Raw genomic sequence first — 14,864 nt, forward strand, 5'->3', positions numbered from 1 at the left:
AGCAGAACACTAATAAATAGAAAAATCTTTTTAAAAATGCCATACAGAAACCTACTTTAGAACTTTCCAAAATATACATATATACAATATTTTTAAAAAAGGTTTAAAATGGAGTTACCATATATTGGTGAGTGGGGGAATAGCTACTCTCTCAGATGCTATTAACTATCAAATAAAAGTCCAGAGCCAGGTATGGACTACCTATTTTCAAAATGCTGACACGCAGGGATCCCATAACCCCACCCCCAAACATTACAGGCTACTGCCACTGTTCTTGGTTACTCTCCAGAACCTGAGGATAAGACCTACGGCCTGCCTGGTACAGTGGTGCATGTCTTTAATCCCAGACCTTGAGAAGGAGAAGCAGGAGCATCTCTGTGAGTTTAGGCTATACAGTGAGTCCAGGAAACCAGGACTGCATAGAGAGAAAAAACAAGCAAGACCTTATTGCTTGAGATGCCACCTGCTTGAGTGCAGTACCAGCCTGTAGGCTTCACTTCTCCTGGCTAGCTTTCATGGTGCTAGAAAACTCGATGCATGGCAATGGTGTGAGGGAGTTTAATGGTACGGGGGCAGTGACTGATAACAATCAGTACCAGTCAACTGTAAACCCTAGAGATACAATAAACACTGACCTGGCAAGATATGCCCCTTGCCCACTACAGTGACTAAAGCAAGATTAATAAAAACTCACGGTCAGAAATTGGGGTTCAAACTGAAAATCTGAAAAGCAAATCAGCCAGCCACTGGCTCTTACCTCGACCTTAGTCTGAAATGGCTATCCTGCCTTCCAGAATCTCAGAATGAGACTGTCTGTTGAGGGCTGTTTCCTCCCATTTTATAATCCTCTCTACGGCTGGGGTTAAAGGTGTGCACCATCATCATTAAAGGCATGCACCATCCAGTGTCTATGGCAACTAGTGTGGCTACTGGAATTAAAGGTGCGTGTCATTATGGCTACTGGGATTAAGGGTGCATGTTACCATAATCTGGTCTGTAAGGCTGACCAGTGGGACTGTTTTATTCTCAGATCTTCAGGCAGTCTTTATTTATTAAAATATAATTGAAATGCCACTACAGTAACAGGATTGTTATGAGAATTACCAACCACTGCAATTGTAATCCTAGCACTCAGGAGACAGAGGAAGGAGAATCATGTGTTTGAGGGCAGCCTGGGCTATGCAGGAAGACAGCGCATTAAAAATAAATCCACAATTAAATAAATAGAAGAGACATAATACTGCTATATACTACTTATGTTTTATTGTTATGGTTTGTGTGTTTGTGAGTGAGGTTAGAGATTGGGAGCCAAATTAGAGCCTGTACAAGTACAGTACTCTACCACTGAGCTAGTAGAACCCCAGCCCCAGTGCTGCTAATTTCTTCATGGTGCATTTAAGCCTCTTAAGAGGTATTCTAGATTGGTTGGGAGCAAAGAATTGGATTTAAAGCCTGCTCCATAAGATGATGAACCCCATGTCTGATACTGTTAACTGGGCCAAAATCCTATGGTCGAATAGGTCATGGGCCCTAGAGAAGAACCCAGTAGCACTACTATTTGCTAAATGGTCATAATAATAAACTGCCCCCAAATTCTTCTTTATAATTGGTACATTTCTCAACCATGATCAGTGAAAATTCTTTTTGCAGTAGATGGCAAATAATTCAAAGATTCGCAAATGGCTGGTGTGCAGAAAATAAGAAATTATAGAGTGCTCAGCTTTAAATGGGACATCTGTATCACACACTCACACACGCACACACACACACCAAGGAACAGAGCTCATTACAGAAAAGGGGAAGAAAGATTCTAAGAACAAAGGAAGCAAATGTCTGAGGTGAAAGGTTTTTGCTAGACACAATAGCACAGTTGCACATATGAACTCACAACGGCTAGGATTACATGCACAAGATTTGCACAAGATCAAGCCAACCAAATCCCCGGGACTGGGGAGAGGGGCACTCCTGAAGTCCCACTAATAGCTAGTATGCCATTGGTGGTGGTTGACAGCTACTGAGAGAGGGAGAGTCAATTTTCTTCAGGGTAATCGGTCCTGGGCTATGCTCCAGTACAGACACACACCCATGAATACAGAAGGGCTCAATGAATATTAATTTAAAAAAGAGAGATCACATGAAATTGAGAGGAAAAAGTGGGGAAGGCAGGGAGAAATGGGAGTAAAGTACATGGGACATGGGTCAAAACACATATACATTTATAAATATTTAATAAAATAGTTAATAAAAATATAATACAATTTTACGACTCCCAAATCTCCAATGTATGAAACGAGCAATACAAATGTCATTTTCTGAGTTAGTCCTAATGACATAAACCTATAATCTCAGCTACCTGGAAGGCTGAGACAGAGAAATGCAGGTTCAAGACCTGCCTGGACTACAAAGTAAATTCTAGGCAAGCTTGGGCAATTTAATGAAACTCCGTCTTAAAATAAAAGAAAAGGGAGGACTGGAGACGTAGTTCCGTGAAGAGCGCTTATGTGGCATGCATAAAGCCTTAGGCTAAATCACCAATACCACTACAAGAATTTTTTCTATATATACCATGACATAAAAGAAGTAGTAACTAGGCACCGTGATGTATACCTGTAACTCTAAAGCTTGGTAGAGGCAAGAGGATCACAAGTTCTAGGCTACAAAACAAGATACTATCTTAACTAAAAAGGGGGGGAAGATAGCAAGGTGAAATGTGAATTTTATTTTACTCTGTTTTTAAGTTTTTAAATTACATTAGTTGTAATTAGTTTGTGTGGGGAGATGCATACAACAGCACACATGGGGAAGTCAGAGAACAACCTGTGGGAATCCATTCTTTCCATCCAAAGGTGGGTTTACCCTCTGAGCCATCTCACTAGCCCTAATTTTTTTTTATATAAAAAGAATTTCTGGGCTGGAGAGATGGCTCAGCAGTTAAAAGCACTGACTGCTCTTCCAAAGGACCTGGGTTCAATATCCAGCACCACACACATGGTGGCTCACACCTGTCTGTAACTCTAGTTCCAGAGGACCAACACCCTCATCTGGCCTCCAAAGGCACACATGATGCAGACATATCCATTCAGACAAAACAGCCATAGACATCACTTTTTAATTATGTGAAAGATTTTAATTAATAATTAGGCCTGGCTTGGTGGTGCAGGCCTGTAACCCCAGGTACATGGAAGGCTGAGAGAGGAAGATTAGAAGTTTGGAAGCTCTAGTCCTGTCTAGGCTACAGAGTGACTTCAAGGCTAGCCTGGCAACTTAACATGACCTTGTCGAGAGAGAGAGAGAGAGAGAGAGAGAGAGAGAGAGAGAGAGAGAGAGAGAGAGAGAGAGAGAGAGAGAGAGATTCAAACACAGAAGTATTTTATAGAAATAGAACAGGAAAATACTATTTTTTGAAAAAGCCTTATTGTAAAATTTACATGCTAAACAGAAATATGAAATTCATCAAAAAAAAAGGGGGGGGGCTGGAGAGATGGCTCAGAGGGTAAGAGCACTGGCTGCTCTTCCAGAGGTCCCAAGTTCAATTCCCAGCAACCACATGGTGGCTCTCAACCATCTGTAATGAGACCTGGTGCCTTCCTTGCCAGCAGTACATTGTATGCTTAATAAATAAATAAATCTTTTAAAAAAAAGAAATTCATCATATGTCAAAGTTTTCTTTATTTAAAGGCCTTCAGCTAGGTTCAGGGATATGTGCCTATAGTCCAGGTTACTCAGAAGCTGAGGTGGGAAGGTCTCCAAAGACCAGGAGTTCCAGACCAGCCAGTGCAATATAGCAAAACCATTCTCAAAAACAAAACCCTTGAGCCTTGGTGATCCTGTCATGAAATGGCAACAGCATATCGCAAAGCAGGACAGCCTCTGTTCTTACCTGAAAGCTGCTGCCCTCGTTGATTATGGTCTGTTTCAGTGTCTGCTAAGCGCTCACACTCCCCAGCTGCTGACTTAACACGCATTAATGACGCACAGGAGCTCTCTAGCAGGTGACCTGACCCTCAACAGCTGGATGCAGCTTGGCCACTCTTCACAATCACTGTCCCTTACCCCGAGTGATTTATAATGAGGAGAGTCGTTCTTCCGCCCTCATTTTTCATGTTATTTACTGTCAAGGCAGTCTCAATGTGGGGAAGAAAAGTCAATATGAAACAACTCATAAAATTGAAGCTTCATCCATGGGACACTAACACGGTCTGTCTGAGCATATTAAAGTCCTATCTCACATTTCTGTCACCAACAACTTTTTCTTTCTTTCTTTTCAAGACAGGGTTTCTTTGTGCAGCTTTGGAGCCTATCCTGGAACTAATTCTTGTAGACCAGACTGACCTCGAGCTCAGAGAGAGCCACCTGCCTCTGCCTCCTGTGTGCTGGGATTAAAGGCTGTGCCAACACCACGGGACCTGTCACCACCAAATTTAAAAAACCAAACAAACAAACAAAAATCTTAAAACAAATGTTGCCAAGAAGTTAAAATAAAAAAAGAAAAATCATAAACTGCCTCACATGAAATGACTATACACAAATAGGGCACAGCTCCTAAAACACTGTAAAATCCACATTCAGTTAGAAAAGCAGATTTTTCCTTAACCTCAAAGAGCACAAGAAACCAGCCAACCCAATCTCCATATGAATGCTCCAAATGTCAGCTCCATTTCGGAGACAAGGCCATCACTTGCCCACACTTGGCTGCCTAAAAGCTGCCACACTCAGTGTGGACGCTGCCCATCTTCTCCCTCAAGAGGCCGGCAGAGTTTTCTGAGTGTTGGGGGTTTTGTTTTAAGACTTTCAAGTTTCTTTTCACTACTTTGTGGAGCATGGACTAGTGCTTGTCATGAGGCCAAGAAATCTTTTTTTTAAGATTTATTTTTATTTTATGTGTTTGAGTGTTTTGTCTGTGTACCACATACAAGCTTGGTGTCCACAGTGGTCAGAAGAGGGTGTTGGACCCCCTCGAACTGGAGTTATGTTTGTGAGCCACCATGTGGATCCTGGGAACTGAACCTAGGTCCTCTGGAAGAGCAGCTAGTGCTCCCCACAGCTGAGTCATCTCACGGGTCCTAAGAAATCACACTGTTGAACTGGAATTTTGAACAACAGAGCAGACTGAACACGGGTCGGGGCAGAGCACTTGCAAAGCAAACAGAAGGCCCTAGTGAAGAAAGCGTGGACAGACAGGTCTTAGAGCACAGCAGACTGTCAGCATCACCACACTGTACATATGTCCCACACTAAACTCTTGGGCATCACATCAAGCCTTTCAACAGTCCCTAGACTACACCTGAATTAGCCACTTTATTCACAATTCTTACAGAGTATGTTTTCATATCTACTGTAATGTGCACTCCCATGTGAGAGTCAGTGCTCTCCTTACCCATGTGTATTCTTGCTGCTCTCTTGGCAGCAAGCACCTGTACACACTGGGCCATTTTGCTAGCCCATTTTTTTTAGGCTTTTTATTATGAGATACTTAAAAATACAAAAATAGGATGGTTTGATGATTCTCAAATAATTAATTCAACACTAAACTTGTCCCTTTCATAAGTCCCTCAACCCAACCCAATATAGATCTTTTATAGCCAATTACAGACATCATATAATTCTATTTACAAGTATTTCAATTTGCAAATTGCAAATATCTCTAAGAAATATATATTAGGTAAAAGCAATCACAATTTCAATAGTTTATCCAAATATCAAATGAGAGAGGACAGTGTGTGTGTGTGGGGGGGGTTATCATAGGACGGAGAGGAGTGAGGGTGGATGCCCCAAGAGTCTCCTGATTAAAATCATAAAATGGTCAATAGTGTTTAATTTTCTCTGTTCTCAAATTTTTAAAATAAATTTTGTAGAGTCAGCCCAGTGGTGGCACATGCCTTTAATCCCAGCACTCTTGAGGCAGACCCAGGCGGATCTCTGTGAGTTCATGGCCAGGCTGGTCTACAAACCAAGCTCCAGGACAGCCAGGGCTACACAGAGAAACCTTGTCTCGAACAAAGCAAACTAATAAGCTTATCAGAATCATGTTCCAAGCAAGACTCGTATCTGTTGGCATGTATCTTAGGATTCTCATGGGTTATGATTCCTCTAGGGAGGAAGGACTGAACTGTGAGGTAATAATAGTGTGGTGTTCATAATGGTGGAAGTTATACACCCGTGGCAGAACTCTCAATCAAAGGGTGAATGTTACAACCTATATAATCTTAGGACAGACAAGGTAAAGCACACCTATAATCCTAGAAGTCAAGAGGCTGAATTAGGGCCATAGCAAGTTCAAGATCAACCTAAATCATATGATGAAATTCTGAAAACGTTAATAGCAACTTGGAAATAACCTGAATTTCCTAACACACACACACACACACACACACACAAGTGCACACACACAAATAAAGAAATATTTAAAAAATAAATAATAAAAGTGAAAATAACCAACGAATAGGTATTGTGCCATATGCCTATAATCTCCGCACTTGTGATGTGGAGTCAGGAGGCTGAGTATTTCAGTTCATCCTCTCTACAAACTAAGTTCTAGACTAGCCTGGACTATGTGAGACTGTCTCAGAGAGGGGAGGGGAGGGGAAGCAAAGGAGAGGAGGTTCAAGGAGATGTGGTTCAGCAGGTAAAAGCAGTTGCCCAACAAGCCTGATGACCTGAATTTGATCCCTGAAATCCAAGGTAGAAGAGAACTAACTCCTGCTCTCCTCTGACCTTACACACCAAGCTATGGCACTTGTGCATACACATACGCGCGCACACTCACACACACGTGCGCGCACACTCACACACACGTGCGCGCACACTCACAGAGAGGGGGGGAGGTTAAGGAGAAGGGGGAAAGAGAGAGAAATAAAAAGAAAGGAAGGGAGAGAAAGAAGGAAGAGGGGTGGAGAGGGAAAGAATATGAATAAAAAGAAGAGCAAAGAGATATTTGGGCAGGGAACAAATACAAATGAGAGTCAATTCCATGTGCACTTCAGAACAAGAGAAGAAAAAGTCCAGTGTTCCAATCTGACTGGTGTACAGAGGCATGGCCACTTGGGACTAATACTCACAGGGCAAGGGACCAGGTGCCACCATAGCCTGCTGCATCACAGTAAACAGTGCAACACGGTACTCTATGAAATGATGTGGGAGGGAGGACAGCTCTACAAACACAACCCTGAAAGAGCCAACAGGATTTTCCAAATCCCATACTGCCGTGGGTCAGACACTAAGCAGTTAATTCAATAATGGAGGCAAGGTTTAAGACACGTCGCAGATGGAAGAAACTATGAGGGGAATAAGTTGGTAACTGGAATAAAAGAGAAGGGACTAAAAGACAAGCCTTATTTTTACATATAAATTAGCACATCAGATAAACTCTTTTATATTGAACTGAACATACATTCATCTTTGTCTTCCCCCACCTCCCACTGAATATAAATTATAAATTGTTCAACCTTCTTCCTCTCATCTGCCCCATTCTTCATGTCTCTTCCACAGAAATAAGCAATTTTAACTTTCCTAAGTTACATGATCACCTGAAGCAGTTCTAAAATGCACAGGTAAGCCAGGCAGTGGAAAAGAAACATATAAACCAGTAAGTTGTCTGAATTGACATCAAATTTTTGAATAGATTAATCTTTACCTGAATTTACCTAGTATTGAGTATACGCATTCAATTCAACGGCTAGGCCTGAAAATATGAAGGAATTTTTTTTATTATACTTGTAGATAAAAAAAAATATTTAATAGCTTTCATCCCCTTCCTTTCCTACTTCAAGAAATTACTGAATGTAAAGAGTGCAACTAATACACAGTGCACTCACATCCAGGCTGTTAGCGAAGAGAGGAGGGGCACCAAGGCAGCCAGTTTCTTGATAAAGGCAGACAGAACTGAAAGGGGAGGGTCTATCATGAGAGACAGAACTGAAAGGGGAGGGTCTAGGGGCTGGAGAGATGGCTCAGTGGTTAAGAGCACTGCCTGCTCTTCCAAAAATCGTGAGTTCAATTCCCAGCAACCACATGGTGGCTCAAAACCATCAATAATGGGATCCAGTGCCCTCTTCTGGCCATATATGCAGGCAGAATACTGTATATAAAAATAATTTTTTTTTTTAAAAAAGAGGAGGGTCTATCATAAGTGACAGACAGAACTGGAAGGGGAGGGTCTATCATGAGTGACAGACAGAACTGGAAGGGAGGCTCTATCATGAGCAACTTCCCGGAGTAATATTCAAGTGTATGGGAAGGACTAAACATAGCTAGTAGAGTCACTTTAAAGGAAATGAGGCTCAGCTGGTAAACAGCCTTGTTGAGCAAGCCTGCCAGCTGAGCTTCATCTCCTGAACCCTGAACTCACAATGGAAGGAGAAAATTTAAGCTGTCCTTTCAGCTCTACACACACAGGATGGCACACACACCTGCACTCATACACATACACACAAACACACACACTAACCAAAATAAAAACAACCAACAAAGTTACAGAGTTATACTAAAAATAATAATAGTTCTTAATGTAAAGGTGGAGAATGATTGAAGAAGACATCCACCTGACCTCTGCCCTTCACAAATATGGAGAATTCACCCTTCCAAAGAGTTCAAAAGTTCAGTTTAAGTCTTATTTAAAGTTGAATGTAGGCACGAGCAAGGAACTCAGGACCGCGAGGGATGCACCCACACACTGAGACAATGGGGATGTTCTACTGGGAACTCACCAAGACCAGCTGGCCTGGGTCTGGAAAAGCCTGGGATAAAACCGGACTCTCTGAACATAGCGGACAATGAGGACTACTGAGAACTCAAGAACAATGGCAATGGGTTTCTGATCCTACTGCACGCACTGGCTTTGTGGGAGCCTAGGCAGTTTGGATGCTCAACTTACTAGACCTGGATGGAGGTGGGTGGTCCTTGGACTTCCCACAGGACAGGGAACCCTGATTGCTTTTCAGGCTGAGGGGGGGGACTTAATTGGGGGAGGGGGAGGGAAATGGGAGGCAGTGGTGGGGAAGAGACAGAAATCTTTAATAAATAAATAAATTTTAAAAAAATATAAATAAATAAAGTTGAATGTAGTTCTCTTAGTTTCTACCACAGTTTATATCTAGTTCCTTATTCGGAACTATGGGGCTTGTGATTCAAATCAATACTCACAGGCAACTGCTCTCCTTCCTGGCTTTTCACACACTCACAGACACACACACACTTCACAGGCAACTGCTGCTCTCCTTCATAGCTTTTCACACACTCACACACTCACAGACACACACACACTTCACAGGCAACTGCTCTCCTTCCTGGCTTTTCACACACTCACAGACACACACACACTTCACAGGCAACTGCTCTCCTTCCTGGCTTTTCACACACTCACAGACACACACACACTTCACAGGCAACTGCTGCTCTCCTTCATAGCTTTTCACACACTCACACACTCACAGACACACACACACTTCACAGGCAACTGCTCTCCTTCATAGCTTTTCACACACTCACACACACACAGACACACACACACTTCACAGGCAACTGCTCTCCTTCCTACCTTTTCACACACACACACACACTTCACAGGCAACCGCTTTTTTTCCTAGCTTTTCAAACACATACACCTTCCCTTGGTTTCTGTTTCCTCTGTAGAGTGGGAGCCACATTATTACCAACTATACCCATTGCAGAAGAACACTACCAAGACTTACATGAGGGAAGACACGTGAAATCATTTTAAACAGCAGAGTACTATATAAACACTGGTTGTTATATATAATACTTTAAGTAGGGTGCTGAGGAAAACAGGATGGAGAGGAGAATTTCCTTCCACATGAAAGAGCAATAAGAACAATTTTAAGCTATTAGCTAAATATATTTAAGGAGGGGCTTAATGTAAACTTGAATTATTATTTAAAAATGAAATCTTATGTGAATACATTCACTTTGTACAGAAAGAAAGAGAAAAGAAAGAGGAGCTGGGGATGTAGCTCTATTGGTAGAGTTCTTGTTTAGCATGCAAAGGACCTAGGCTTGATCCTCAGCACTGCAAAGACCGGGCGGGCAGTCCCAGCACTGGGAATACAGGAACAGAAGGATCAGAAGTTTAAGGCCAGCGTCACCCTCATGGAGAGTTCTAAATCAACCTGAACTATATGAGATTTTGTGCTCAAAGGGGAGGAAAGAAGGAAGAAAGGAAGAAGGAAGGAGAAGTGGGTGCCCAGCTCTCAGCTCACCCAAACAACTGATGAAGTTCAACTGGGGCGAGAGGGTGGAGTTACGACAGTCAGTATACAGAGAATATTGTTGCATAAGCGAGAGAAATCAAGGAGTTATTATCAAACTCTCAAATTACCTGAAATCCATATATATGTGTATATCTATATAAAGAAATGACTACATATATTATTGCTTAAGATAATCATTTCTATAGAGGGCTTCAGAAATAAAACTGAAAGTCTATTCCATAAGTTCTAGACAGAAATAATTCTGTCCCTGCCAGAAGTAGCACTGCTGCAAAGAAATTGAGACACCCATAACAATGAGGTCAAGGGTGTTCTAAGGGTGGCCTGGAGAAGGCACAAACCACACATCAGCAAAACAAGTGTCCTTTCAGAGGAGCCGCCCGTCTTAACCCCCTCCTGAGATTTCTCTTTAACTGTCCTAAGACGTTTTGATAACTGGGCCACACAAATAGAAAGTTGAGCTTATGAAAAGGTTATCAGGCTAACGACACTAAGTGTAAGCGTGAGCGACGTGAGGTACAGGCGCAAGACAGAAGTAAAGAGGACTAATCTATGGAGATAACACCAAGGACCAAATCATCAGTCACCATGACAACCCAATAGGTGGAGGGAAATACAAACACCGACCAGTCACCTGGGTGACACCAGTCCTTCGGGTAAAGACCCTAACCCTAGGGTCTGAAAAAGATTTGTGGCGTGGAAGGAAGTGTCCAAGAATGTACATGAGTTGACTGAAGTGGCATGGTCTTTGCAAGAGGGCTCCTCGATGACACTAAAATACTTCAGGTGGGGCAGTCGAAGGGTCACAGGCTTGCAAGCAAAAGACCCAGCAGACCGAAGGGGGAGTCCTACCTGGTGCAGGGCTGTCAAACCGTCCACGTTGACAGTGTTGATGTCCGCACCTCTTGCCAGAAGCTTTTTCACCTCGTCCGTGTCCCCGCTGGAGCAGGCAGCCAGAAAGACTGCACCATCCTCGAAGCGGACCCTGGGGCTCCCGCGTCTTGTCTGCAGCTGCCGCCCCGAGCCATGTCGCTCCGCGGACTCCTGCTCTGTCAGCGAGCCCCTCCAGCGCCGCAGCTGCTCAGCCCGCCGCGCTCGCGCCGACTCTGCCCGCTTCCCTCCCAGGTGCTCCAGCTCCGCCATGGCTCGAGCCTCCGCAGCTGCTGACAAAACTACCACCACCAGAATGCTGGTAGCCTTGAGTGGCCGCCACCGCCTCCCTCGGAGGGCTTCAGCCGGGAAATGAAGGCGGAGGCCCCCGCGCCGCCATCTTTACTCCTCCAGCTACTAGCACCGCCCACTCACTCCTTTAGCTTCAGCACGCAGGCGCTACTCAAGCCCCGCGTCATCACGGGACTTGTAGTAAGAAACCTGGCCTAAGGGCACGTTGTGGCCCTATGGGAACTACATATCCCTGGGTGCATTAGAAATTAGTCAAGGACAAGCACCCTTCTCTGCTGCTGGTCCCAGCACTTGTACCTTTACCCTGAAGCGGCAACTGTCTCCCCCGCCCCCCCACAGCAGCAACCTCTTTCTCTAGGCATTTTGGGAATCGTAGTTTATTATTGTTGAGACCACTAACTAAACTTAGCTCCCATAATTAATTTTTCCCTAAACACTTGAAGAGTGAAAAAGCAGCCGTAATTAACCTTATTTTCTACAAGGGAGGACTAAACATAAACCAGAAGAACTAGAATTCATGTCCTGGTTTAACATCTAGTTTTATTAACATGTATTAGTTGTGAATGTACATAGGGAAAAACTTGCATACACATACAATATTACAGTTTTACTTAAAGTATTTTCAATATGACATTTGTTCCAGTTTCATAAAGATTCTTGAGTGAGTGGTTGAAATTTTTCATCAAAAATGTGAAAATTATTAGATCATTATAAAGAGAAGCTGTGTTACATAAGTGTAACATAAGAACACTTGCCCACTTCTCATTTTCTATTGGAATAAACTAGAAATCATATGTTGAAGAAATAAGCTGGTCTAAGCAGCTCACATCTATAAAACTAAGAAGGCTGACATATGATTGCCAGGAGTTCTGGGGCAGCCTAAACTACATAGTTACCTCAAGGTCAGCCTGGGCTAAAGAGTGAGACTTTGTCTCAAATCCTTCTCCCCCCCCCCAAAAAAAAGAGGGGGAGGGAAGAAAAAATGGAAGGGAGAGAGAAGAAGAGGGAGGGAGGGAGAAGGAAGGGAGGGAGGAGTACTGACTTGTGCTCTCAGTGCTTGGGAAGTTCAGGCAGCAAAGGGGTTCAAGGTCATCCTTGGCTTCCTAGGCAACCCCAGGTCAGCCTGAACTATATAACACTTTGTCTCAATAAAACAAAAACTTCTTTTAAAAAGGTTTCTTTTATGTATATGTATGTGCCTGTATGTATGTGCTGGCCCTGGGAGGCCAGAAGAGGGCATCAGATTCCCTGGAACTGGAGTTCCAGGTGGCTGTGAGCTGTGTGATTTATGTGCTGGGAACCCTAATTGAGCCCTCTGCAAGAGCAACACTCACTCTTAATCACTAGCCCATCTCTCCAGAGCTCCACTTTCTTCTTTTAGTGACTTTTTGTTTGTTTTTTAAACTTTATTTAACTTTACTTCATGTGCATTGATATATGTCAGATTCTCTTGAACTGGAGTTACAGACAGCTGTGAGCCGCCATGTGGGTGCTGGGAATTGAACCCAGGGCCTCTGGAGAAGCAGTCAGTGCTTGTAACCACTGAACCATCTCACCAGCTCCCAAAAACTTTTTTTTAAGTAATGAGATTTTCTTGGTAATTTGTCAACATGGAACCTCTTCCCATTGATAATTGAAATTGCCCAAAGTTACTAAATAGAACTCTGCCTAAAGAATAAAAGAGAAATTGATATCAAAATAAGGTAGGAGCCGGACATGATGACATGCACCTATAATCTTAGAGGATCCAAGAGTCTGAGGCCGGCCTAAGCTACTGAAGGAGACTGTCTCAAATACAAACAAGCAGATAAGTCAGGAAAGATTACCTAACCATCAGCTCGGCTCTCTCTGCGGTCTACCTGCACTGTTTAAATGTTATGTCCCTAGTAAATGACAGCTACGCAGCTTTGTTTTTCAGTATCGCTGTATATTGTACCAACACACTGGCTTCCCAAAAAAACTTTAAAGGTGAGATAGAATTTCAGGGACAAATAGTGTTACCCTTTGAGGGACTGTATTCTGTTTTGTTTTGTCTGAGATTGAGTCTCGTTTACTCAACCTGGACAGAATGAGTGTGGAATACTGATCCTTCTGACCACCTTCAGATGTTGGCCACGTTCTTTGTTCTTTTTGCATTCTCTCTCTCCCTCTCTCCCTCCCTCTCTCTCTCTCTCTCTCTGTGTGTGCGCACACGCGCGCGCGCGCATGTGTGTGTTCTTTCATTCTTTCTTTATTTTTGTTTATTTAGATAGGTTCTCTATAGCTCAAGCCGTCGAGCTTCAAGCCCATGTTTTTCCTCCTGCTTCATCCTGCCAGGTTATCAGTAATGAGCCATCATATACATATGTTTGAACTTCAGCAAGAATTCAGTCTCAGGGCTGGGAATGTACCTGATTTCATGCACAAAATCCTGTACCGTATAAACCAGGTGTGGTCACAAACATTCGCCTGTAGTTCCACTACTTGGGAAGTGGGGGCAAATGGATCAGAAGTTCAAAGCTATCTCTATGTAGGTGATTTTACCTAGGGCAAAAGAGACCCTGTCTCAAAAATAAATAAATAAATAAATAAGCAAGCAAGCATATAAGCCTCCATGGTAGGAAGTTTCAGAAAACAAAAGGAATACTGAATACTACTTTCTTATATAACTGTTGTACTTGTGTTTTTCTGATTTTTTTCCTTTGGAGACTTTTTTTGTTTTTTTGTTTGTTTGTTTTTGTTTTTTCGAGACAGGGTTTCTCTGTAGCTTTGGAGCCTGTTCTGGAGCTAGGTCTTGTAGACCAGGCTGGCCTGGAACTCACAGAGATCCGCCTGCCTCTGCCTCCCAAGTGCTGGGATTAAAGGCGTGTGCCACCACCACTGGGCTCTTTAGAGTCTTTTACAGGAAGCAGCAAATGCTTAATTCTTTAGATAACTAAAGTGCATACTTACCTAATTAGTGAGAAATTGTAACAGGGCCCCAGACCCTAACACAACTGACTCCAGGATGGAAGTTCCATTCAGGCTGTAAAGCTCAGCGTGCAGACAGTACCTAACCTGACAAAACTAAAACTGGCCTGATCCATCAAAGTTCGTAGTTCTGGGAAAGCCTCGAGATGGACCTTGCTTGTTTGCATCTGTAGTTCCGTTTCTAACTAACTGTTCTTCTTAACTGAAGTATATCAACCCAGAACATGGTTTTTGTGCTTCAAAGCTCATCCTGAGAAAGTCTTGACATGTAGTCAATGGTCAGTTGGCTAATAGTTTCTATTGGCTTACACCCATGTCCGAGCAGTCTTCTCTAGTGAATACACCACAATGTACCCTCCAGCTATGTGACTGCTAAAAGTAAGAATAATCATTAACATCTTAATTAGTTTGACCACATCAATCAAAAATTATACCGCAAAACACCCATCTTCTTATAATTTGAAAAAGGTTTTGTTTATTAAAATTAAAGCTATGCAAGTCCTCCCCCAC

The 14,864-nt window shown here is 42.9% G+C and overlaps 1 protein-coding gene across 3 annotated transcripts in view; it reads right to left on the minus strand.

The window, feature by feature from the left end:
* The window catches only part of Ppp1r12b (protein phosphatase 1 regulatory subunit 12B), a 215,841-nt gene extending 204,296 nt beyond the window's left edge, over positions 1-11,545 (minus strand). The window contains exon 1 of one of the 3 annotated variants that reach the window (XR_012912055.1): positions 11,076-11,522. Coding sequence is in view for 2 of the 3 variants with exons in the window: in XM_075988054.1 (XP_075844169.1) it covers positions 11,076-11,366 (291 nt within the window). In the remaining variant the exon portion in view is untranslated. Of the gene's footprint in view, positions 1-11,075 lie in introns of all 3 variants that reach the window. The other 2 variants (XM_075988054.1, XM_075988055.1) reach the window with 2 other exon arrangements.
* Between the last annotated feature and the right edge of the window lie 3,319 nt (positions 11,546-14,864).

This window comes from Microtus pennsylvanicus, chromosome 10, assembly GCF_037038515.1.
Source record: "Microtus pennsylvanicus isolate mMicPen1 chromosome 10, mMicPen1.hap1, whole genome shotgun sequence".
Classification (NCBI taxonomy): domain Eukaryota; kingdom Metazoa; phylum Chordata; class Mammalia; order Rodentia; family Cricetidae; genus Microtus; species Microtus pennsylvanicus.